The 26,470-nt window shown below is 42.1% G+C and overlaps 1 protein-coding gene across 2 annotated transcripts; it reads right to left on the bottom strand.

Moving 5' to 3' along the window:
- Window positions 1-6,665: 6,665 nt before the first annotated feature.
- Window positions 6,666-14,714, bottom strand: LOC136521821 (putative disease resistance protein RGA3). Of its 2 annotated transcripts, none has more exons than XM_066515584.1 (7): window positions 14,578-14,714; window positions 13,194-13,692; window positions 11,294-12,400; window positions 8,643-11,111; window positions 8,111-8,173; window positions 7,684-7,752; window positions 6,666-7,302 (listed from the first exon to the last, which is right to left on the bottom strand). In XM_066515584.1, the coding sequence occupies exons 2-7, from the start codon at window positions 13,497-13,499 to the stop codon at window positions 6,961-6,963; spliced, it is 4,356 nt and encodes a 1,451-aa protein (XP_066371681.1). In that variant the 5' UTR covers window positions 13,500-13,692; window positions 14,578-14,714; the 3' UTR covers window positions 6,666-6,960. The 2 variants fall into 2 exon arrangements, with proteins under 2 accessions (XP_066371681.1, XP_066371682.1); XM_066515585.1 differs by having other exon boundaries at window positions 11,294-11,965.
- Between the last annotated feature and the right edge of the window lie 11,756 nt (window positions 14,715-26,470).

The following is a 26,470-nucleotide window of genomic DNA, read 5'->3' as shown; positions in this document are numbered from 1 at the left end:
ACAGCCGTACGGGGGGTAGACAGTAAGCCTGGGCGTTCGGGTTACCCAATTTTTTTGGGTCGGGTAATTCGGGTAATTCAAAATTTGGGTAATAAAAATTGCTACCCGATATTACCCCCGAAAAACACTACCCACAAATTCGGGTACCCGATAATTCAGGTTCGGGTTCGGGTATTACCCGATATACCCAAATTTACAGAAAACAAAAAACTACACTAAATTTCAGTAGCGATCTATGCATAATTTCAGCAGCAATTTGTATAGAATTTCAATAGCAATTTGTAGAGAATAATATATTACAGTCAGTCATTCAAATAGAGAGAATTATATTCTAATAAAATGATAAGTTAAATGGTTCAGCTAACAACACATGATGAATACAAAGACAAAACAAATCTTTGGGTAGTTTGGGTAGTTTGGGTACCGGGGGATATTACCCGAATTACCCAAACTAATTTCGGGTAATCAAAGTCGCTATCCGAATTTGGGATCGGGTACCTCGGGTTCGGGTAATTCGGGTCTGGGTTCGGGTAATTCGGGTACGGGTAATGGGTATCGGGTATTTTGCCCAGGCTTAGTAGACAGCATAGTGACCACGCACCCGTCACTGTTGGTGATGTGAACTCCTGGGAGTGGCCTATCATGGCCGTGGGTCCCATCAAGACGTGCCTGCTTCCTACCCGATGTTAGAAGTTTAACCATGGGGTTGTACCTTCTGACCCGTAGTGGTTGATGGCAGTATGGGTCCCCGTTGGGTGAGACGAGAGCCACGCGTAAGTGGTCGGGCGAGACGGAGCCTGTTCCCCAGGGGTCGGGCGAGGCAGAGCCCTGTGACCCTAAGGTTGGGCGAGACAGAAGCCCATTCCCCTAGGGGTTGGTGAAGGCGGAGCCCGTGACCCTAAGGTCGCGCGAGACAGAGCCCGTTCCCTAGGGGTCGGGTGAGTCCTTTAACACGTCTCGGGTCATCCGGGGAGATTGATGCGGGTGTTGACTTTCTTGCTTTGGGTATCCATAATATTGATACCCTGACACGTGCTGGAGCCACAATAGCCTACTGAAAGATGATACCCTGAGCCCCAAGCCTCAAGGTACGTAGATGAAGCAGTGCATGTTAATTGACACAACATTCGCGGGCCTCGCGTAAGTATATAACTATTGCGAGTTCTTGTCCTCGACAGATACTGATGGTGCCTCTTTGTTTGGAGTACCCCGATGGTGAAGATGGGGAGGAGGAGGAAGCACCTAGTCCCTCTTCGGGCACTTCTTCAACTGCAACTGATGGGTAGCAAGAAGTCAGACTTGAAGAGGGGCCAACACGGGAGGCATCAGATTAGCAAGAAGAAAGTGCATGCGATACACAAGATAGGGCCGAAAGCAGAGCCCTTGGAGCCAACTATCATCATTGGCACCTTCAGCAACTAGTGTTCCTATATAGTCAGGGAGAAGGTGCCTATAACATATGATGATTGGAGAAAAGTCCCCAAGGACATCAAAGGAAATGTGTGGGGAGAGGTGAAGAGGCGGTTCATGTATCCAGCGGAGGGCTATGATGAAGACAAGTGCATGGGGCATGCGCTGTTTGTTGTAGGCAAAGCACTTCACAACTACAGGTCCATGCTCAATAGGGAGTACGTGTAGAAAGGGAGGACACCATTCAAAGACTACAACTTCATCACGCGTAATGTTTGGGAAGAGTTCGTCATGAAACAATCGACCAAAGAAGCAAAGGCTAAGGGCGAGAAGTTCTCTGAGCTCGCAAAGAGGAACGAGCTCCACCACCACCTAGGCATGATAGGGTACACTGCAAAGACAAAGAAGTGGCTGACAGGAAGAAAGGGAGGTAGCTGAGGCCAGGCAGCCTGAATCCATTACAGGGCATCGATAAGAGGTCACGTAACTACCTCTATGCCCACAAGCCGAAAAAGCTGAATGAGGGTAGGACCAAGTACAATGAGCCGAAGGTCGAGAAGGTGGAGAAGAGGATCTTGGAGGTCTTTGCGGCCGAGAAGAGCGGGTCCTTCGAATCTCGCCTGAGAGAGGGACATACTAACCTAGGCGCTGGGAAACCCTAAGCACCATGGCCGTGTCTGTGGGGTTTCCTCGAGGCAGAGCTAGAAGGACATGGAGGCCTAGCAATCCGACATCAACTCTTACCACACGAGGCAGAGATACAAGGGAGGGCTCCTCCAGAAAGGCCGTGATGAGGCAGTCAAGGACATGATCATGGGGAAGATACAAGACGCTTTCACGAGCACCGACCCCAAGATGGTGGAGCTGAGGACATAGATGTTTCGCTAGGTTAGCATGCTGCTGCCACAGGGTCAAGCCGCCATACAAGGGCAGATGGTGCCGTGGATCGGACAACTCCCCAGGTACCTGGTCGACAACATCATTGAACCAATGAGCTGCATGCTCTAGGTGCCCTTCAGCAGGGCACAGAGGAAGAAGGACATGGCCACAAGAGTGGCACTGTCGCTCGAAAGCGGCGCCATGTACGACGGTAAGCCGATCCCGCCTAACTATGCCCGGGTCGACGTGACGTGGACCAACAAAGATTTTTACGAGGATGAAATCGACATTACCACTGAAGAGCGGTACAGGTTCATCGACGCTACTATCGGCATGCGCGTGCTATGGAACAAGAGCGACATTGTCTTGGACATGCCGACGCTGGTGTCACAGCCCTCGCACCTATCGTCGTTGCCCCCAGGAGACTCGGGTGACGACGATGACGACGGTGGCGGCGGCGATGACAGCGACAATGCTGGCGGCCCAGGCAATAGTCCTCCAGGCAGTCCACCTCCTGACAACAGCAATCCATAGGGAAGCACAGGGGTAGCATCGAGGCGATGTGACACCACCGCCTACAAGTGGTTCAAAGCAGGGCTCAAACCAATGTCCTCCCCCACCGAGGAAGCCTGCAGATGAAGAGGAGGCCATACCCACTGAACCACACCAAGTCGAGTTGGGTGGCCTATCAAATAGCCGACGAGCACCCATACTCAACTATGTTTGAAAGGTATGCTACTAGCAAGCATAGTCAATCTATAATTCATTTCGAGATGCTATCTACTTTTTCCACTCCCTAACATCTCAAGCCCCGGTGTTGCAGGCCTGAAAACACCACCATCGTTTTGGCCCTGGTCGGATGATTGCCCCGAAAACCACGTGCATGGGAAGTTCATGTTGACCTTGGGTGACCTCCTTGAAGAGATGTGGGAGGTAAGGAGGTTCCATCTGTGGTACATGGAAGCAGCGAAAGTGGGCCTAGGAAAACTTCGTCATCAACATTCCAGGCGGAGTACTTCCACACGTCCCACGGATGGTGAAGTCATTGTAGATTTCCACAACATGTGTAGACTACTAGTGGCGAAAGGACCTTGACATCGCCCAAGTCACCTTATTTGCCCTGTAAGTTACTTATGACTTTGACACTACTGCATCGCTAGTAGGTACTTTAGGAACAAACTAATAATGCCATGATGACTTTTTCTTGCAGGATGCAGGCCTATGTAAGCAAGGAATTGGGCAAGGATATTATCTATCTCTCTCCGATGCTCATTATAGAGAGAACCATCGCGGGTTACGATATACCTAGACACTCATGAAAAGCTGGTGAACTTGAACCCGGAGGAGAGAAAGAAATACAGGGAAGATCTGGTAATCGAATATAAGTATCGGGCAGGAATGTACATCTATGAGGCCATGAAGAAGATTCAGGGGAAATGGGTGCGTCATGGCCGCCCACCAATTCGGGTAAGTCCAAAAGATACTTGGAACATATATATATATATAGGTACTAGGATCATGACTTCTCATATTTGAACATTTCTAATCTGTATCGTGTGAATGGTGCAGCCAGGGCATCATGGGCCACTGGATTGCATTTGTAATCTATCCTTAGGATGGAAGGGCCTGTATATTTGACTCTTTGTGGGATACAAACAAAGCAGGGTACAAGCAATTTGAAAGCTGTTTGAGATAGTAAGTGATGGAACTTATTCATTTACAGTTAACATACTTGTTGAAAATGTCGTTGACACTAGTGGTTTTTCGTATAGTGCTTATAAGAAGTACGTGAAAGATCCCGACTACTATGATCGGAGATCTGAGAAGAAGATCAAGAATGGCACAAAACTAAACTCAGGCGTGAGTTTCCGGTAAGTACCAATGCTACTACTACTCTACTACTACTACCGCTCTTCTCCTAATACTACACCTACTATTCTACTCTACTCTAGTACTACTACTACTCTACTCTACTCTACTCACTACTACTAGTTCTACTACTCCTGCTGATTGTTTATTATATATGCTCTAATGATTGTGTATTATACATCGTGTGGTGCGCTAAACAACCCTATGGCTCAGTTCTATGTGGATTCTACGTTTGCGAGTATCTGAGGATGTGCAGCAGATTCAGCAGCAGTTGGTGGCAGCTCAAGAAAGCACAAGGATGGTGGCGAAAGGAGAAGGTCGACCAAGACTTCAGACAAACAGTAGCAGACATATGTAATTTTATCACAGAGAGCGTGCATGAAGGGAATACGTTCTTCAACCAGAAAAGTGAGTTAGCGCGGGATTCGAAGTTCGAGATGATCAGAAACTGGAGCACCAAGTTATGAATCTCGGATTACATTCTGCCGGACCTCTTTTCCGGTAAAAAATGATATGTATGAATGACCTTAGTTGCTGATGTATGAATGATTTGTGTTTGTGAAACAATCATGAAGACATCACTACTGTAATAACTTAATGTCAGTTCATCGAACGAGAATGAATATAATATATGTTTGTCATCTATGTTCTACTTTATCTATGTTTTCATTAGCGAAATTTTAAATTCAAATTTAAATTATAATTTGAAAAGGTATTCTTTTTTAAATCTGAAAATCATTAACCGAGACGGCCAAGTAATAAAACCCGCCTCGGTTAAAATCTTAACCGAGGCGGACGTCTTTATTCAACTGCCTCGGTTAAAATCTTAAGTGAGGCGGGCGCGTTACGAGGTTGTTAGCTTATGATGTCCGCCATGGTTAATCTATTAACCGAGGCAGTTGGGCCACGATTAACCATGACCTTCGCGCCGAGGCAGTTGGCTTACCCGCCTCGGTTAAGCAAAAGTGTCCGTCTCGATTAAAATTCCTGTAGTAGTGAATGATTTGTTTTTTTTTGTGTGTGTGTATATACTAGTAGCCTGATATGTACTTAATATCGTGCAAAATTCCTGGAGGGTTCTTGCCCCATTACAACTTCGTCTAAAAGGGGAGCAATGTTTATACACTACGCCACCCTAATGTGTACATATTATCATGCTAATAATGTTGGCTCTGTTTAAATAATTATTTGTTTTTGGTATATACTAGTAGCCTAATGTGTACTTAATATCGTGCAAAATTCCTGGAGGGTTCTTGCCCCATTACAACTTCGTCAAAAAGGGGAAAAGAAAAGGGGAGCAATGTTTATGCACTAGCACTACTAGCAAGCAATGATAAGAGAAACAGAGTAATAATGATCCAGTTATTCGCTTGGCTGCTTACAAGCAAGGTTCGTCATCTGACAGGGCAGGGCATACATAAGAGTTTGTTGTCTTGCACTAGAACATGAATCAAGCTAGAAATACTTGAACAACAATTTGCACTGCAAAGATTCTTCAAAAGGAAAGGAAGAATATATATACGACATTGCAGTGTGCATGTGACCGGCTTCCCCGCCTGTGCCCGTCTCGATTAAAATTCCTGTAGTAGTGAATGATTTGTTTTTTTTTTGTATATACTAGTAGCCTGATATGTACTTAATATCGTGCAAAATTCCTGGAGGGTTCTTGCCCCATTACAACTTCGTCAAAAAGGGGAGCAATGTTTATACACTACGCCACCCTAATGTGTACATATTATCATGCTAATAAAGTTGGATCTGTTTAAATAATTATTTGTTTTTGGTATATACTAGTAGCCTGATGTGTACTTAATATCGTGCAAAATTCCTGGAGGGTTCTTGCCCCATTACAACTTCTTCAAAAAGGGGAAAAGAAAAGGGGAGCAATGTTTATGCACTAGCACTACTAGCAAGCAATGATAAGAGAAACAGAGTAATAATGATCCAGTTATTCGCTTGGCTGCTTACAAGCAAGGTTCGTCATCTGACAGGGCAGGGCATAAAGAGTTTGTTGTCTTGCACTAGAACATGAATCAAGCTAGAAATACTTGAACAACAATTTGCACTGCAAAGATTCTTCAAAAGGAAAGGAAAAATATATATACGACATTGCAGTGTGCATGTGACCGGCTTCCCCACTTGTGCCCGTCTCGATTAAAATTCCTGTAGTAGTGAATGATTTGTTTTTTTGTATATACTAGTAGCCTGATATGTACTTAATATCGTGCAAAATTCCTGAAGGGTTCTTGCCCCATTACAACTTCGTCAAAAAGGGGAGCAATGTTTATACACTACGCCACCCTAATGTGTACATATTATCATGCTAATAAAGTTAGATCTGTTTAAATAATTATTTGTTTTTGGTATATACTAGTAGCCTGATGTGTACTTAATATCGTGCAAAATTCCTGGAGGGTTCTTGCCCCATTACAACTTCTTCAAAAAGGGGAAAAGAAAAGGGGAGCAATGTTTATGCACTAGCACTACTAGCAAGCAATGATAAGAGAAACAGAGTAATAATGATCCAGTTATTAGCTTGGCTGCTTACAAGCAAGGTTCGTCATCTGACAGGGCAGGGCATACATAAGAGTTTGTTGTCTTGCACTAGAACATGAATCAAGCTAGAAATACTTGAACAACAATTTGCACTGCAAAGATTCTTCAAAAGGAAAGGAAGAATATATATACGACATTGCAGTGTGCATGTGACCGGCTTCCCCGCCTCACCGGGTTTGGTTTTGCAATAGCAAGATTTGGTTTGCAATTTTCACCAGACTGGACGCTACCTGGAATTTTTCCTTCTCAGAATAGGTTCATCCGTGAAAAGCCGCCCGTCACCGTCATGCGCCGCTGATGGTTCATTGACGTTCCTTGACACCCGAACTTCTCCCGAAGGAAGTTGATAAAATCTCCAATATCTACCTCACCCGCGATATTGCCGCAATTCCACGTTCGCTGGCTGCTACTTGAAGCCACGTTCCCAGTTCTTGCTTTTCTGGCTGCGGAAATGTAATTTACGCCACGCCGCTTGCGCCTGCTGCTCTTCAGCTGTGTCGCTTTGGCAAGCCTTTTGATCCTTAGGCGTGGTGACTTCAGCTTGAGATTCCTTAATCGAACCATCTTCCTGGACTCACCTGCTGAATTCTGTATCACAGGTACAGAAGGTAAAGGGATCAGGTGAAAGATGTGCATAAATCCACTGTGAAAAGATTTAAGCAATTAGACCTAAACCCTAGGACCAGGAATGTTGGGACTCTGAGGCAGGACTGCAGAACAGCGTGGTGTATTTCTGACCTCAAAGCAACAGTTGCAATGCTAAGGACAACTCAGGCATAGGTCGTACAAATTTCAATTTCTACATGGCAAAGGCCCAAAATTATGATGATCAAAGAATACACATGGGCATCAATTATTTTGTCACAGTATATGCTTTCAAATTCCACCAAAGGTCATCTTTTATCCTTTTTTCATGGGATAATAAACAGTTGATTCTTCAGGTTTACAAAAGAACTTTACTGCTGGTACCTGACTCATTGGGTCAATTTGGATCGGTGGAGGCACAACTATAACATCGATAGAGCTCATACGTCCGACCTAAATTTGAAGAGAAGATGAATGTCAACAAAATAACCTCTTCAATATAAGAAGGTTCTCAACAAGAGAGGGTATTCAAATAAACCATCTGCACCAGTTGTTAATTTCCTGCACCTAGCAGAACACTAGTGCTATATATTAAGAAAAATGGTACTCATATACCTCCCACAATATTGCAATATAAACTACCATCAACAGAATCAGCCATCCAAAGACTGTCATTTGTCAGGTATGCATCAAATGCATGCTTTCAAATTTGAACGATCCAGTTCAACCATCACCAATTACTTGCCATAATGAAACAGACATTTGATTAACTTTCGAATGAACAGGCGCATATAATATACCATCAGCTTACCTTGTCAATTGAAACATTTTGGCATATACCATTCTCCTGTTCTATATGCTCGACACATCCGACCTGAATACAGAAAGAACAGATAAGTTGCATAATTGACGAGATGAAAGAATATGTCATGCTATATTTCATTATCTGACTTTTTTTCTCGAAATCACAGGAGAGCTGTGTATCATTATATTAATAAGAAAAGGGTACAAGTACAAGAAACTGTACATCACACACACCCCGGCACTATATTGGATTGCATTCGTGCCCTTTGAAACTAAGACAAGAAATGAACTTGACCTGAATACTATTGGGTGGTTCCACACTATAAATATGTCATGAACTGTTCACAATTGACATCCTATAAATTACATGCAACATATAGAAGAAAAAAGCATTGGTGCATCAAGATAAAGATATTTCACGACTGTATGTATAGCATGAATGCATGATTGCCATAACTGTAATTAATCTTGGCAGAGCTATCTAGGAAATCATAGTCCATAAGCAGAATGTAAAGATATATATATGCACAGTAACTTACATGGTGTATGTTGATATTTGGAATACGAGCCAAGATGGCTCTGGTCATTTCACCAGGTAACTCCAACTTAGCTTCGCAACAAACCATTTGTAGCTCCCGCAAGAATGGAAGTTGTAGCAAATAATGGGGAAAATCACAAGGTAGATGGCACATTTCAATACTCAGACTCTGCAATGAAGCGATTCTTCCCAAAAACACTGGTATATCACAGAGTGAAAGCTCCAACACCTCAAGGCTGGTTAATGTTCCTATGCTTTCTCCCCAAGTGTTCAAACCTTCACATGACCTTATTGACAGGAACTTAAGTGAACTTAAGGAACTAAACAAATGAAGTTGGTCCTCCCTTGAAAATGATAAGTCACAGAACTGGAAGCTTAACCTTCTTGTTGGCCTAGGGTGTAATTGTGAAGGTGTGACTGGCCATCCTTGCAAGATCTCACCACATGCATCAATTTCCAATAAAAGGCACTGTGGAAGAGATGGTTCAAATATCAACTTTGGGCACCCTGATACCTTCAGATGGTGAAGGTTAGGGAACATATACACATGGGCCTCTTCCTTGCTAGTTGATAGAGTTAACAGCCACCTTTCTAGGTTTGGCATATCACTGATGGTGAGGTCCCTTAATTTCAAAAATGCTCTGCTGCCACCAGCAAAATCTTCTCTAACGGCCTTGACATTTGGTATATTATTTATGACCAGAGACTGCAATTTTGGTAGCTGGCCAAGAGGGGGCAGATGGTCACATGTAGCAAGGCCAGAAAGCTTAAGGTGTACAAGGTTTGGCAAAATGGTTGTCAGATTCAGCATCCACTCAGGAAATTCTGAACCATGATAGCCCAAAAGTTCAAAGTGTTCCAGGGTCCTTGGAGGTATGATCTTTTCAAGTACAATGTCATCTGGTACAAATTTAGCCACTTCATTACCATTCAAGTAGGAGCTACTAAGTCTTAATGAGTTGAGCTGCTGATGCTTGCACAATCCTAAGTTCTCAACCTCATCAATGCTTTGCACAGTGCCGAGACCCAAAAGATGGAGTCTTTTGTGCTTTAAGATCCCATGGAAGTCGCCACTGGGGCTGTCCTTTTCAGTTAAATCTATACTAGGCATACATAGTAAGCTACTTACAATATTGAAATCATCCTTATTCTTACAAGAGTAACCATCCAACCCAACTGCCAACAAACATTTGAGGTTAGACATATTGGCTATGCCATAAGGGATACTGACCTTAAAACAATATGATATGTTCAAAAGCTTAAGTTTCTTTAAGCTGCCGTAGTCTCCAGGCATCTTTTCAAGGCTAATGCAGCATGACAGATTTAGGTGTTCTAAATTGGTGAGGTTAGTAACACTCTCAGGCAATGCAAAAAGTTGTGAGCAACATGATAGGTCCAAAACCTGAATTTTCCGTAGGCACCCAAGCAATTCTGGAAGCTTTACTAGCTCCCAGCAATCAGATAAGATTAGTTTCTCTATGTTTACAAGGTCAGTAAAGGAATCAGGCAATGCTTGAAGTCTGTGGCAGTCACTTAGATCCAGAATACGAAGCCCATGAATTTTTCCAAAATCTTCTGGAAGTTCTTGAAGTTCATAACAGCATGACAAATTGAGATCCTCTAAATGTAGGAGGTTACAAAATGACATGGGTAAAATGCGGATTTTATGACAATTGGACACGTCCAGTATGAGGAGTTCTTGATGATTGCCTAATGGCAACTCTCTAAGTTCATGACAGAATGACAAGTTAAGGTTCTCCAAGTAACAGAGGTCGCAAAATGATTCCGGCGAGCTAACTAGGTTGAGACAACCAGACATGTCCAAGAATGATAGTTTCTGGAGTTTTCCGAAAGATGTGGGCAGAACTCGTAGGTTAATGCATCCTGATAGGTCTAGATGCACCAAATCCCTTAGTTCGCAAATGGACTCAGGAATTAACATGAGGCGAGAACAACCATGAAGGTTTAAGTAATGCAATTTCTCAAGGTTAACTATTTGAACTGGCAATGTCTGAAAATAACTTGCTGAAAGGTTTAGTGCATTTAGGCATTGTAAACCAGCGAAAGACTCCTGTTTCAATTCATTCTGCATTCCCGATGCATCAAGATAACGTAATTGCTTCATCTTGTTAAGTTGACTTGGTAACTCTAAGATAGAACAACCACTTATGTCCAAGACTCGCAAGAATTTACTCAGGGTCAGGGAGAGTGATCTCCCAGAAATCTGCAGCCTTTTGCAATCTCTAAAATGAAGTGATTTTGCCTTACAGAGTGCAGCCTTGCTGTTCATTGGTACCTCAATGCAATTCATCAGCACTGTATGTCGGTAATGATCACTTCCAGCACTAGTCGTGCTACTCTTTTTGGCATCCATGAATAGGAATTCTTCATTAGCAACACATCTTGCAAGGTCATACACCAAATCATGCATCTGGAATACCCTTGCAGCTTTCGTGTGATGGTTAGCCGCCTGATGTGTACATAATGAGTTTAAACGCATAAGCAAATCGAATAAGAATTAAAAACATATCAACAAAAGTAAATATTATGAAAACTATGGCAGATGACTAAGATGACATGCTGTGTAAACAACACCCTAAGTTCAGCAGTATAGTGGAATATGAATTTCATAATCATGTAAAAGTGACTCACTGAGGATGATAACATTGAAGCCTGAAGGAAGGACATGCTCACTAGTTCACGGATGTACTCCTCACCGCGCTTTGCAAGTGTCAAGCTTCCACTAGTGGGTTGAATGAATCCAAGTGCAATCCACTGCTGTATCAGCATGTCCTTGTCTATGACAGCTCCTTTGGAGAAAACTGCACAGTATGCAAAGCACAGCCTCAGGTGACAAGGCATGAGGCAATAACTAAGCTTCAAAGATGGCATGATATTCTGATCTTCTTCTATCTCCCAGATTTCACTGTCCCTCACTGCTTCCCATGCAGCCACCCCTTCCTTGAATCGCATCATGAAACCCAAAGCTTGTGCAGACAAAGGCACACCATTGCACTTCTTCACTATATCCTTTCCAATTACTTCTATCCTAGGATCATCCCTTCCAGGAACAAAGGCTTGTCTCTTAAACAAAATCCAACAATCATCATCAGATAGGACATCCATCTTGTAAGGCATGCAATGATCCATCAGGGAAGCAATCTTCCCAGTGCGTGTAGTCACAATGATCTTACTTCCCTTTGCACCACAGCTGAGCATTGTCTTCAGATTTTGCAATTGGATCCAATTGTCTTCCCATAGGTCATCAAGAACAACCAAGAACTTCTTGCCAGCAAGTACTCTTTGGAGATGACGAGTAACCTCCTGAAGGTTTGCATGGTGGCCACAGTTACCTTCATCAATTTCAGAAAGTATAGATTCACCAATTTTCTTCAGATCAAATTTCATAGATACATAGACCCATACTCGGTAATCAAAAACTCTCCCAACATTTTCATCATTGAAAGCTAACCTGGCAAGAGTGGTCTTACCAAGGCCACCAAAACCATAAATACAGAGGGTCAAAAAAATTTCTTCACTATATGTTGTCAACATAGCAACTATAGTTTCTTTCTCCATGGCCCTCCCCACAATCTCTTCACTGATACAAGAAAATGTAGCCCTGCTATTAACATTTTCATCCAAGAAGCAACAATCAGCCTTGAAATTGAATATATCCAGTTTTGCTTCTTCCTTAATCTTCTCCAACCTCTGTCTCATCTTCTTCATCTTGTGAGCAATGGTGATGTGTGCGCTAAGCTGTGCCACATGTTTTAGACTTCAATTTCTGAGGTAAAGTTACATAATTCACAGAAAAAACTTTTCCCTAACTAATTCCTATCCCTATGCTGAAAATAAATAACAGAAATTTCTGTAACCATTGTTGTTTAACATCATGCTTTGTGTGGTAGATTAGCTTCTTTCGTTGCAGTTGACACAGGATTAGGGGCCATGGTATTGGTTTACAGAGAGGTTTCCATACTGCCAGCAAAGAGTGGGTAGCTAAATTTCCAAAAGAGATCACAGAGACTTGTTTAATAGGTGGTACTCTGCTGTTATTAACAGTCCTTTCTCAGGCTTCAAAAGACTTGGAGCCTAATGCTCACTGAAGGAGAACACAGATGATGTAACAGCGTAAAAATCAAACGATTCCAAAACCGTACATGCTAGAAAGCACACTCCCTGCTTCCTTGCCTGCATATAAACCTCAAGAAACCTAGTTGACTATCGTGTTACAACTTTAAGTTATATTGGTGCACAAATTATATCAGAAACTTGGACAGCTACCACTAACTGCATGTTTACCATTACACTTACAATCAAACAAAAGAATTTTTCAAATCAAAACATGCAATATGGTATAGCTCAGTAGCTATTAAGTTATATACACCACAGATGGTAGCTTTAAAACAAGTACTAAGGATTACCCGACACCGACATATTGAACAGAAACATAGCAATATACTTTTTCAATCCATTCATTTTTATGTATAACAGAAATATACTTAAATGCAGAAAATGTTTAAATCAGAAAATAGAAAAAGGTGATCACCTTCTTAAGTGAACCACAGCCAATGTCATTCTTGGATTCCATTTCCTCTAAAATGTCATGAATGTCATAAGCAGCAAACTTAAGCCTCTTGAGCCAGAGGTGCACACGTTCCTCTCGTGAAGACCGCTTCTCAGCATCATCCAACACAGCTTGGAGTGTCACCAGTGTGCTTCTGATCGACTCGAAGTCATCCTTGAACTTCCACAGCAAGCTGACCTCAGGCCCAATAACCGCACCAAGCTTCCCCATGACCACCTTCAGGACAGCCGATGCAAGCATCTCACCGACAACTGTCCCCATGGTCATGGAACGGCTTTAGTTGTTGTGAAGCGTAATGGAGTGAAGTGAAGTAGTGAAAAATATTGATTTGCAATTCAATGTATGTGTCGAACTCCTGAAGTTTTTTGGCTGAGTGAAGCTCTTATAATGGCCATTCGGCTTGAGTGCCGGTGCATTTCATGGAAGGTGGGAGTCAAGTCAAGCCGTCTTGGCCAGGCACCTTTAATAACAAATGAAAAAAGGTTAGGTAGACTGCTTTCCTTTCCGTTACTTTTCACCTTTCCCCTTTTTTTCTTGTTGGTGGAAATCTCAATCTCAAAAATTCAATTTAAATCCTAAACTGTCCTCGAACCATGTAACGAAATATTTTGCAAACAGCAACTCTGAATGAAAATTGACAAAACAACCATTTATATCTGCAATCGGCAACCATCTTACCCACTGCAATGAATTGGTAAGCGCATACATTCCAATTAACCAAAAACTAAAAGCTGATTAACTGATCAATCATTGCTCTGGTGCTTAATAATTTCGTGTGCATAATGCAGTTTCTCAATCATCAATTCATTAAACTGGCTGCTAGTTAACTTTAGCGTCTTTTCCCAGAAGACGCGGGGCCAAAGACTCCAAGTCTCTGAGTCAAGTCAAGCTTTGCTATCCACCCATAGATTGTTCCCTAGTAGTAGCAGGAAAGAGGTGTAAGAAAGTCTAGGAGGAAAGAAAGACAAAGCATAGTGGATGACAAATGTCGATTCCTGTCTCGTGCCTAGGCATCTAGGAAAGATGGTGAGACAGAAATTTCGCTGGACTGTTACAGCTGAGTGGAGTGGAAGCTAATCGCCAACCGCGTGCTGCATGCTCACAATCGAAAATTCAAGAGGCAGTTTGCCCAATGCCTCTGCGATGGCTGATGAGCAATTCAGGCAGATCGAAGTCTGCGAGGCACGAGCTACAAACAAAAACGCAGCATCCGGCCCCGTTGCATACTTCCCTCCAGGAGAATCACTAGTTCCCCGGTTTCCCGTCACTTGACATTTCGTTCGATCCCTCTATTCTTACACGGAAGAGATGAACGGGGACCGGATAAACCTGAGCAGGAACTCACCTCGTCGACGAATGCGGCGCGGCGCTGGCGAAGCTTCTCCTCGACTAGGCTGTCCCACCGATGGCTGGACCTGGACTGGACGTGAGGCGCGCGCGCGCGCGCGCGCACACTGAGTGGTCGGTATCTCAACCCTCGACCACGGGGGCGTACCTCGCTCTTCCCGGCCATGGTGCAGCCGGCGAGAGGATCCGTCGCGGCGCCAGTTTCGTTGGGCCCCGAGTGGCGCGTGCGTGGGCCTGCAGCCCGCAAACTGTAGTGGAAGATGGGCTAGACCCAGACAACTATCCCTAGACAACTGGTTTCCCACATTTGGATTCCAAGGATGCGCGTTATAAAATTCTTTTTTTAAGGAAAGAACGATGCGGCGAAAAGGCCTGTTTGGTGAAGCTTCACGTACTAAAGGTACCCCTCGGTTCCAAAAAGATGCAATTCACATTTCACATCTTCATATGAATTAGCTGAGTGCAGATCGCGGATATATAACGGACATTAAGTTCTAATAACATAATATTTAAACTACTCAATTTTTTAGCACATGATAATACTAATATATTGTTCTCTTAAAATAGTTCAAAGTTTTAGTTAATCACTATATATACTGTGTCTAGATACATAGTATAAGCTATGCATATAGAAAAGCCAAAAACGATTTACAATTTGGTACAAAGGGAGTATCTCTCAAATATACATGCTAGTAAAGCTGATATACTGCTAAGAGAGGTTATTCAGATTGATTTCTTTTTCTTCCTTTTGCAATTGAAGGGATGCATTGGTGGTTCCTCTGATCCACCGCTCGAAGGGCACTCGTATCGTTCCATCCTCTTTCAAATAGAATAGCAATCCTAGAACCTACAAAAGATGAAGCATATTTGGTGTTCTATTTGATCCAATGCACAATACTTAGGGAAGAAAACAATGAGTTCAAAAACAAAAGGTAAATGCTTGACCATAATTCTTCCCATATAGCTAAAGAAGATGGTCTATAATTCTGGTACTTTATTTGAAGAGTTATTGAATTCTTGTGATGCAAGAACCATAGCTCAGACCGATCGATCGCTCTCTCTTTAGGTTACCCAATGTAGAACAAATGCCTAATGCTGAGAGTTCAATCCAAGTATTAACTATCTAATTGTGATTTGTAAAGATTGAACTTGAACTTAGAGAGAGAGGGAGATAGTTCACTGCAGTTCACGAAAGAAACATAATTTGAATACTTAAAGTACAGAAACGGAATTGTAACGCAACTAATGAATGAAAAGCTCATGAATAATCAACAGATGAATTCAAAAAGGAAGCAGGCCGGTATTCAGGTATAGGCAGCGGCTTAATTAACTGAAGTATTCCGAGTGCACCTCTGCTGAATATTACCAGTCAGAAACTCAGATGGATACGAGGTGCCAGTGTGGGCAAATGGAGCAGATATATATATCACAAGCACTAGTAGAGAAACGACTTTTGATCCACTTCGAAATTTAGCTTTAGTCCCGGTATTTTTCACGCCCGGGATTAGAGAAACCTTTAGTCCCGGTTGGTATCTTAAACCGGGACTAAATGTCCCTACCCAACGGCTACTGCGGCAGGCTTTTGCTGTAGAGGACCTTTAGTCCCGGTTGAAGCTACCAACCGGGACTAAAGGTTAACTTTTACTCCCGGTTAGTCCCTCCAACCGGGAGTAAAAGTCTACTCCCGGCTGGAGGCTCCGTCCGGGACTAGAAAGGGACTTTTAGTTCCGGTTGCTGTCTCCAACCGAGACTAAAGGTCTCCTCCTATATACCCCTTCTTCCTTTCCGAGCCCGAGCCACTTCGAGCTCAGTGTTCTTGCTTCATCGCCGGCCTCTCTTCTTCCTCATCGCCGGTAATCACAAGATTTCTTCGATTCCTCCATCGATTCTTCGGTTCTAAAGGTTATCAACTTTATACTCTCATGTTTCATCAGTGACATATCTCATTTTGTGGACTAGATATATGTTGTTTTTTATGGTGGATTTTTTTATTTGTAAGCCATTTAAGCTCAAAATCACTTTAAAGTTTGCATATTTGGATGAAGGAAGGTTAAAGTAGTTATTCTAAACTAGTATTCAGCTTTCATTTCTAGCATGCATAGCACACTTCATGATTTAGAGATATAGAGAATTTTAGAGTTTTTTTAATTTCATTTGTTTATAAAATGAGAAATTTATATTATATTAAAAATGAGTATAGAGAGTAGATGGCAACTGCTTCCGGGTCCTCGGCCTCTCATCGGGTTCCAAAGCGACTGAGGCCGGACCTCTCTCTCATTGCATGCGGCAAGTGTGAGGAGAAGATTGTGATGAAGTACCGGATGAGGAAGGAGTGTCCCAACAAGGGCCGTATCTTCTACAAGTGTCCGGATCGCAATGTGAGTTATTTTGTCGCATTTGATGATTATGGTTAATTTATACTTATTTTCATGATGATTATGATTAAAGTTCTAATTTTTTGTTTTAATTTCAGTGGGATGGCACTAGATGTTCAGGCTGGTACTGGGAGGAAGAGTATGTTGAACACGTGCAAAACTCTCTTGCACAGGCGGCTACGGCGGCTGATGAGACAGTGATCCTACGGAAGAAGCCCATAGATATTGAACAAACGCATGATCTGTCTGTTTTAGTTGGGATTGGTCGCGAAATCCTTATGCTGCTGAAGTGCATTTTAGCTTTAGTTTTTTTAGTGGTAGTTGGAATTGTCTACATTGTAGCGAGACTTTCATAAATTAATACCTTGTGTTGTGGCATGCATGTCGTATAATTAACTAATTGTGTTCTAGGTTTTAATATGGTATGTATGTCATGTAATATAGATGAGCCGGCATTGAATGTACAATGCTGATCACCGCTCCCAAGAGTTCATTGAGGGCGTGCATTCTTTCTTACTTGTGGCCAAGGCAAACAAACGCGATGGTTTCATATGCTGCCCATGTGCCATATGTAAGAATTTGAAGGAATATGCTAGCTCAAGGAGTCTTCATTCACACTTATTAAAGTCGGGTTTCATGCCAAACTATATTTATTGGACGAAGTACGGAGAAATGGGGTTGTAATGGAAGAAGGTGAAGAAGAACAATGGGACGATGATAGCATTTATTGCTGAATATGGTGCCTTCAATGATACTACAATGTGGAAAGCTGAAGAAGAGGTAGGGGCAGAAGATGAGCCCGCTGATGATCTTGGTCAGGCCATTCGTGACGCACAAAGAGAATGTAAAAGTAAAAATGAGAAGATCAAGTTCGAGCGCATGCTAGAGGATCACAAGAAATTGCTATACCCAACTTGTGATGTGGGGCAGAAAAAGTTGGGTAGCACACTGGAATTGCTGCAATGGAAGGCAAAGAATGGTGTATCTAACAAGGGATTTAGGGAGTTACTGAAAATCCAAAAGAAGATGCTTCCAAAGGATAACGAATTGCCCGCCACTACGTACGAAGCAAAATAGGTAGTCTGCCCTTTGGGATTAGAAATCCAGAAGATACATGCATATCCTAATGACTGCATCCTCTACCGTGGCGAGGAGTATGAGAAGTTAGATGCATGCCCGGTATGTCATGCATCGCGGTATAAGATCAGACGAGATGACCCTGGTGATGTTGAGGGCGAACGTCCCACGAAGAAAATCCCTGCCAAGATTGTGTGGTATGCTCCTATAATACCATGCTTCAAACGTCTGTTCAGAAACAAAGACCATGCAAAGTTGTTATGATGGCACAAAGAAGACCGTAAGGTAGACAATATGTTGAGACACCCTACCAATGGGTCCTAGTGGAGAGCAATCGAAAGAGAATTCCCAGAGTTTGCAAATGACGCAAGAAACTTAAGGTTTGCTTTAAGTACGGATGGTATGAATCCTTTCAGGGAGCAGAGCAGTAGTCATAGCACTTGGCCTGTTACTCTATGTATCTACAACCTTCCTCCCTAGTTATGCAAGAAGCGTAAGTTTATTATGATGCCAGTGCTCATCCAAGGCCCAAGGCAACCTGGCAACGACATCGATGTGTACCTGAGGCCACTAGTTGAAGAACTTCTACTTTTGTGGAACATACCAGGTGTACGTGTGTGGGATGAGCACAAACAGGAGCACTTTGACCTGCGAGCATTATTGTTTGTAACAATCAATGATTGGCCTACTCTAAGTAATCTTTCAGGACAATCAAACAAGGGATATAATGCATGCACGCACTATTTCAATGACATTAAAGGTATATTCTTAAAAAAATGTCGAAAGGTCGTGTACCTTGGCCATCGTCAATTTCTTCCTATGAATCACCCCCTAAGAAAGAAAGGCAAGCATTTTAAAGGTAAGGCAGACCACTAGACCAAGTCGGACAACCGAATTGGTGAGGATGTACTAAATATGATCAAGGATGTGAAAGTAGTATTTGGAAAGACACATGGCAGCAAACTTGTTCCGAACGACGCCGACGGTCATGCACCCATGTGAAAGAAGTCCATATTTTGGGAGCTACCCTATTGGCAAGTCCTAGAGGTTCGTAGCGCGATCGACGTGATGCACCTAACGAAGAATCTTTGTGTGAACCTGCTAGGCTTCATGGGTGTGTATGGAAAGCCTTATAACACACTTGAAGCACGACAGGACCTGCGGTGTTTGAAAGAATGAGACAACCTGCATCCAGAGAAGAAAGATGATGGACGTCATTATTTAAGTCCTGCCAGCTACACTCTTAGCAAAGAAGAGAAGGAAATCATGTTTAAATGCCTAGCAAGCATCAAGGTACCATCTGAATTCTCCTCAAATATAAAGGATATAATAAATGTGCCAGAGAAGAAATTCCTAAACTTAAAGTCCCATGACTGCCACGTGCTCATGACGCAATTGCTTTCAGTTACATTAAGAGGAATTCTACCTCCAAATGTACGTCTAGCCACCGTGAAGCTATGTGCATTCCTTAATGCAATTTCTTAGAAGGCAATCGATCCAATGGATCTAGCTAAACTACAGAATGATGTGGTTCAATGTCTTATCAGCTTTGAGTTGGTATTCCCTCCTTCCTTCTTTAATATCATGACACACCTTCTAGTTCACCTGGTCAAGGAGATTAGCATTCTTGGTCTTGTGTTTCTGCACAATATGTTCCCCTTTGAGAGGTTCATGGAAGTCCTAAAGAAATATGTTCACAACCACGCTCAGCCAGAAGGAAGCATCGCCAAGGGCTATGGAACAGAGGAGGTCATTGAGTTTTGTGTTGACTTTATTCCCGACCTTGACCCGATTGGTGTTTCTGAATCGTGACACGAGGGGAGACTAAGTGGAAAGGGGACACTAGAGAAAAAACCATATATTGGTACGTAGGATATATTATGGCCACATAGAGGAGATATGAGAACTAAACTATGCACCTACTTTTAAGGTACCTTTGTTCAAGTGTCAATGGGTAAAGGCGACTAGAGACAGGGTAGCAGTCGACAACCAGTATGGAATGACAACCGTGGATCTCAACAATATTAGGTACAAAGACGAACCGTTCGTCCTTACCAAGGATGTGAATCAGGTGTTCTATGTCAAGGACATGTCTACAAAATCGAAGAGAGGGAAAAACAACAATGACCCAATCAATGAGCCAAAGCGCCACATAGTTCTTTCAGGGAAAAGAAACGTCGTCAGAATTGAGGACAAGTTAGACATATCAGAAGATTATGAAAAGGATGACCGAATTTCACCCTTCACAGTGAACAAAGACCCAAGCATCCAGCTAAATGATGAGGACACTCCATGGTTACAGCGTGATCATAACTAAGGGATATACGTTAAGAAGAAGTTCACTACTGTGCCCGCTTGATATATATAGTGATATTTAATAGTGTGTATTAGAGGTATTATGTAATAATTGTGAATTCAGAGATGTTTATTAGGTGTTTCCTTTTTTCTATGTTTAGATTAAATTTGTGTTTGATGGTGGGATTTCCATGTCGCTTTTGGACAATGAGTGATGAAAAAATGAAGAGATTTACGTTAAAATGATGTGAAAACAAATTTCCAATCGAAAACAAAAGTTTTAATGATTTAAATTAAACACTACATTTTTGCATTAACGAAATATTAATTATTAATGACATTATGTTTCAATATTTATAAGAAAAAACAAAAAACTTTAGGTCACATAATTTTCCTATGTGCAATAAAGCAAAAGTAAGTCCATATTCTTTTAAAACAATTTTATGCCTTGTATTTAATTTACTGTGCAATTAACAAGACTTTAACATTTTATAGAAAGAAATATATAAAAAAAACAAATGGAGCTTGAAACGGGTGCGAAGTGAAACTACAGCCCAACTTTAGTCCTGGGTAGATCTACCACCCAGGACTAAAGGTGGGCTGCATTTTTTGCGGCCCGCCAAAATACACTTTTAGTCCCGGCTGGTAATACCAGCTGGGACTAAAGGTCTTTTCGTCCCGGGTGTTTACAGGAGCCGGGACTAAAGGTCCCTCCCCTATATAAGGCGGTCGTTTCTTCTTCCTCCTCACTCTTCGTCTTCGTCGCCCATCGCCACTGTCGCCGCCCTCGTCACCGTCGCCCGTGGCCACCTCTGCGCCATCGCAGAACCCCGTGCGACTCCTTCGCGACTCCCTCTGCACCGCCGCCTCCGGGGACAACTCTGTGCGCCTCTTCGACGCCACGCGGCTCCCGCCACCGCAGAACCTCGTGCGCCTCCTCCACGAGCACGCGCGGGAGGTGCACGGCCTCGACTGGAACCCCAACGCCAGCCGCCCCAACGTTGACCGCCCCGCGCGCCACCAACGCCGCCGGCCCCAACGTACTGGCGAGGTATAAATTTGTATTGTTATATATATATATATATATATATATATATTTGTTATACATATTAGAGAGTTTTAAATTTATATTGTTACATATATAAATTTGTTATATATATCACTTGCCAATAAATATTTCTAGAAAATAAGAAATCAAAGTTATGCTTTGGAGACTTGAATTTCGAGTGTAGTTATTTAATTAATTTTAAGCACATGATTCGATCCATTTTATAGATATATGGTTTTTATTTTTTATAGATATATCTAGTGGTGTAAAAGCTAGATGGCTGCCCCGAGAGACAACATGGATAAAGAAATGATGGATATTATCAACACCGGCACTCAATTTGCCGATGGTGACCAGCAAGATGTAGATGACAGGAGTCAATACCTGGCTCTTGAAAATAAGCAAGAAAATATTGTGTAAGAAAATACTGGTGAGGTATATATATTTATATATATATTTGAATATTATATATATATATATATTTGAATATCTATTATCTATTATGTGTACACATGATATTTATTTATTATTTTTTTATACGTAGCCCTCTGGATCGACGACCACAATGGCGAAAAGTAAAAATATTTGAGGCCCAAAAAAGCCATTGGAGGGGCGCTACATAATATCGGAATTTAATATCAAGACAGGCGAACCACTTGATCCACATGCAAGGAAATTCGTGCAACACTATGGGTACCTTGTAAGGGACAGACTTCTGATCAGTGCTCGTGAATAGAAGCAAAAGATCAACGAGCCTTATGTTAGTTTTGTCTCTGATCTTGATAAGAATTTAATTTGGGATGATATCCTTCAACATTTCATGTTGCAAGTGGATGATTATGATGATATCAACGATAATGAATTAAAGAAGCTAGTTCAAAAGTGGGCTATGAAGAAGATGGCCACACAATTCCAGACTTCGAAGAAATCCTTATACACGAAATACGTCAAGAAGAACCTAATGCCCAATTTCAATACTAGGGGCCCGCTCGCGAAATTGAGGCCCTACTGGAATGATTTTGTACAGTACAAGACATCGAAAGAGAGTGAGGAACGGGTGAGAAGGAACCAAGAGAATGCCCGACATAAGGTATACCACCATGGCATGGGATCAGGTGGCTACGCGACTGCCATTCCCAAGTGGGAAAAAATAGAAGCGGACATTCTTGCCAAGGGTATCACACCAGAATCACTCAATTGACCCAAACGCGCGAAGAATTAGTTTTTCGCTCATGGGGGAAGACTGGACCTAGAGATCGGAAAGCTGGTTCATGGTCCATAACTCGAAAGAGCAACACAAAGATTTTCTTATGCTCTACAAGCTAAAGCTATTGGTGCGTTCAGACCCAATAGAGAGAAGGATGAACTGACGTATGCCATCAGGGCTGCTGAACACAGTGGCCGAACGAGAGGTTTAGGACGGAACATTTCTTGGGAGCATGGTTTTCCTAACGACAGAGATACCTACAGAAGCCGGTAGAGAAGGAAGGACGAGGAAGCAGCGCGGATCAGCAGGTTGGAGAAATATGTTCGTGAGTCACGGGAGGCGTTGCTTCAAGCACAGGAGCGCAAAAAAGACATGCAAGCTAGAATGCAGGAGAAAATCATAAAGCAAGTGCAAATAGCAATGAGTGCCCAAAGGCAGGCATCAGATCCAGGAATCAACATTAATATTAGCCCCCCTGATTAGTTAAAAAGCAGTTGTGCTTCCATGGAGTTGCCAAATCAAGATGACGCAATGCTACGTTTCCCCGTGGATGACATCATGTGAGCTACATATTCCAAAAGGGAATGCCACAATCATGGTGGTTCTCGGTGATTATTCTCCTCTAGATCCTACCAAGACACCAAGAATCCATGGGGCAATAATACCACTTGGATATGTTAGCGTCTCAGTGGATAGAGTTAACAAAGGTTCTAGTGATCTGGCTCTTGACATTCCAGGAGGTGATGGGGAGAAGACTCTAGGAGAAGCAGAGAAGACATTCATACTATGGCACAAGCGCTACATCATTATTTCTGGGGTCTCTAGTCCACCGCCGCTTCCTCAACTGCCAGACAATAAGTGCGGACAAAAGTGAACGAAACAATTTTTTCACTAATTTTCTATTGACATACATGATTAATAATAACAATTTCTTATACCTAATTATTCTTTTTTGTACTCACACAGCAGGGCCTCCGCCAACCTAAGTCCAATTATTCAATCTCCAGATCATCATAGTGCTCCGGGCAATGATTATGCAACGCCGCCACCGCCGCCACCTCCAAGGAGGTCTCCAACGGCTGCCCTGCCTCCCTTGATGACCAAGAAGCAGCCAGCTCCTAAGAGGTCCGCCCTGCAAACGAAGCCGTTGGCCCACTAGTCGGCAAAGAAGAAAGCCTCCTCTAATCCAGTTATTTCCCAAAAACTGTCTTACGAGAAAAAGTGAAAAAGGAATTAAATACTGTAGTACAAAAAGATGTGAATAGTTTCTTCAAAAAAGTAAGAAAGCAACGAGAAGCGAGGGAGAACTCAGAGAAACCGTACTTCTACCTACCTCTAGATCTTCTAAAAAAGAAGGTGGATCAGAAAAAGCGGGAATATCAAAAGATCCTGCCAAAATAGAACTACGACCGCTCTCTCACCAAGTTATTTGAGGCGGCGTAGAAAAAGACTAGAGTAGGGAAAGATGTTGCACAACTCGAACAACAATCGCAACAATCAGTCCCCCCTCTTGTCATTCGTAATGAATATGGTTCAAACTTAGACTTACTGGACGTCGATTTTGAGGACCTGGTTCGGTTTTACGAGGATATTGGTTTGGACCTTGCCCAAGTGCTCGCTGAAGGACCATCTGCTCCGAAAGTGGATCCTTGGAAGAAATTTGAACATGGAAAGAGTCTATACAACCCTGAGGCCTTAGGTGAACTAGGTACGCAAATGTACCTGCTAAACAAGTGGTACATGGCGGCGTGTGAATAGGGAGAGACCTTTGTTTCTGTCAGAGTTAGAAACCAACATTACTTCCGTGGCGATGACATTATATATGTCTAGTTTTTAGAATTACACCAACTATGTCACCTAGACTCTCTCGATAAAAGTCTCATTAGCTGCTATTGTCTATAAGTGTGATTATTTTCTACTATTAAAGTGTATATATATAAAGCTACATGTATATATATAAATTATATATCCTCACACTATATTTTTATATATGCATATATGAGATGACAGAACTCAGAAAGAGAAAGAATAATGATGTTGGTTTCGTTGATCCAAATGTCTTATTCAAACACCATAATCCCCCGCCTGAATGGAAAGCTGAACTCGAGAAAAATCTCATGAGGTTCTTAGTGAACCAACAAAACAAGGACATACTCTTCCCCTACAACTTCAAGTGAGTGTTAAATAATTAATGTCGATCATATGGACATTTGTTCAATTATTTGCTTAATAGCTAAGCTATCTCCCATATATATATATATATATATATATATATATATGTTGACTCTAGTTAATGTCGATCATATTTGTGTATAAAAACATATGCAGCAATCACTGGATATTGATGGTCATCGATATGGCCAATAGTCGGTTGAGCATCTTAGACTCGTTAAGAAAAAAGCAAACAGAGTACCAAGATATGATAGATATTATCCAAGGGTAATTTGGTCTCTCTAGCAACTTTATATACCCCGATCTCTTAACTGCAATAATTATTAAAGGCCAAATTAATTTTTTATTTTATTGGGCGCAGTGTTTGAAAAAGTTTCATTGAGGAACACCATATGAAACATTGCAAAGCGCCACTGGATGTAATCGCACACAAAGTAAGTACTAGCTACATTTATATATATAATTCAATTAACACCATGCATGCTTTCGATTCACCGGATCTTTTTTCTCGTAAAAGTGGGTTCTGAGGCAAGAACAGGGGACCAACTATTGCGGATACTATGTTTGCGAGTTCTTCATGGCGTACTCAAAAAGAACTCCTGAAGAGATCATCAAAGTACGTTATATAAATATATTCATATATTCACAATTTCTTTTATTGCTCATATATATAAGTAATCACGTGACCAACACACACACACACACACACACACACACACATATATATATATATATACTTTTCCTTTAACTTTTATTGAAGACTCTATGGTTGAAGAAAAAAGTCATACGACGTGACTAACTGAAAGCAATTCAAGAGACCATAGCAGGATTTTTTAATGACCAGGTCTTAAACCCCGCCGACGAGTTCTACAATGACATGAATGAAACATGGAAGCCAAACCAGATGGAGTGAATTTGTTATCCCAAGGATATGATAGAATATACAATACAAGCTTTATTTGTAATATATATATACATAAAATAGCGTACAATATATGTATATGCATATAATATATACGTTAGTTTCATACTTTAGTTTGTACAAAATGTTCGAACATTATAAGCGTGTAGAAGACGTATATTATTAGCAGCGTAGAATGCGTATTCGAAAACCTATTCGAAAACCAAAACGAATCATCAATTGAAAATAGAAACAAAAAAAAAGAAAAAATATCAACCAGAACTAAAGGGCCGGTCCACGTGGCCAGACCGGGAGGCCTCTTTAGCCCCGGTTGGTATTACCAACCAGGACTAAAGGTGGGCGAGAAACCGGGACTAAAGGAGGGGTCCTTTAGTTCTGGATTCGTGCTCCCGGTTGGGAAACCGGGACTGAAAGGGTTTCCCAACCAGAAGTACAACTTGTTTCTGTACTAGTGAAACGCATGTTCTTACTATTATACCAAAACAAAGATGGACAAAGTTAGCCTCACTTGAAAGACACATGCTCGCAAAGTATACGATAAGAGTCTAGTCTAGATCTAGAAGAGGCAAAATATATTAAGTACATAGTAGAGCATCAACATCAAAAGACGCCAAATTTTTGTAGCTAAGCATGAAGGTGCAGGGTACACCCCATATGGACATTACACTCAGCAAGTGTCTTCCCATCGTCAAGCTCGTTGTTATCAAAGGTGACAGTGAGACTCTGGTGGCCACTGGCCACCACCGATCTTTTCCTTGACATGTTCAATGGTGTTAGACGGCTCCACCTCGAGAG

This window comes from Miscanthus floridulus, chromosome 18 (assembly GCF_019320115.1).
Source record: "Miscanthus floridulus cultivar M001 chromosome 18, ASM1932011v1, whole genome shotgun sequence".
Taxonomy (NCBI): Eukaryota; Viridiplantae; Streptophyta; class Magnoliopsida; order Poales; family Poaceae; genus Miscanthus; species Miscanthus floridulus.
This window is presented reverse-complemented; position numbering and strand designations above follow the sequence as displayed.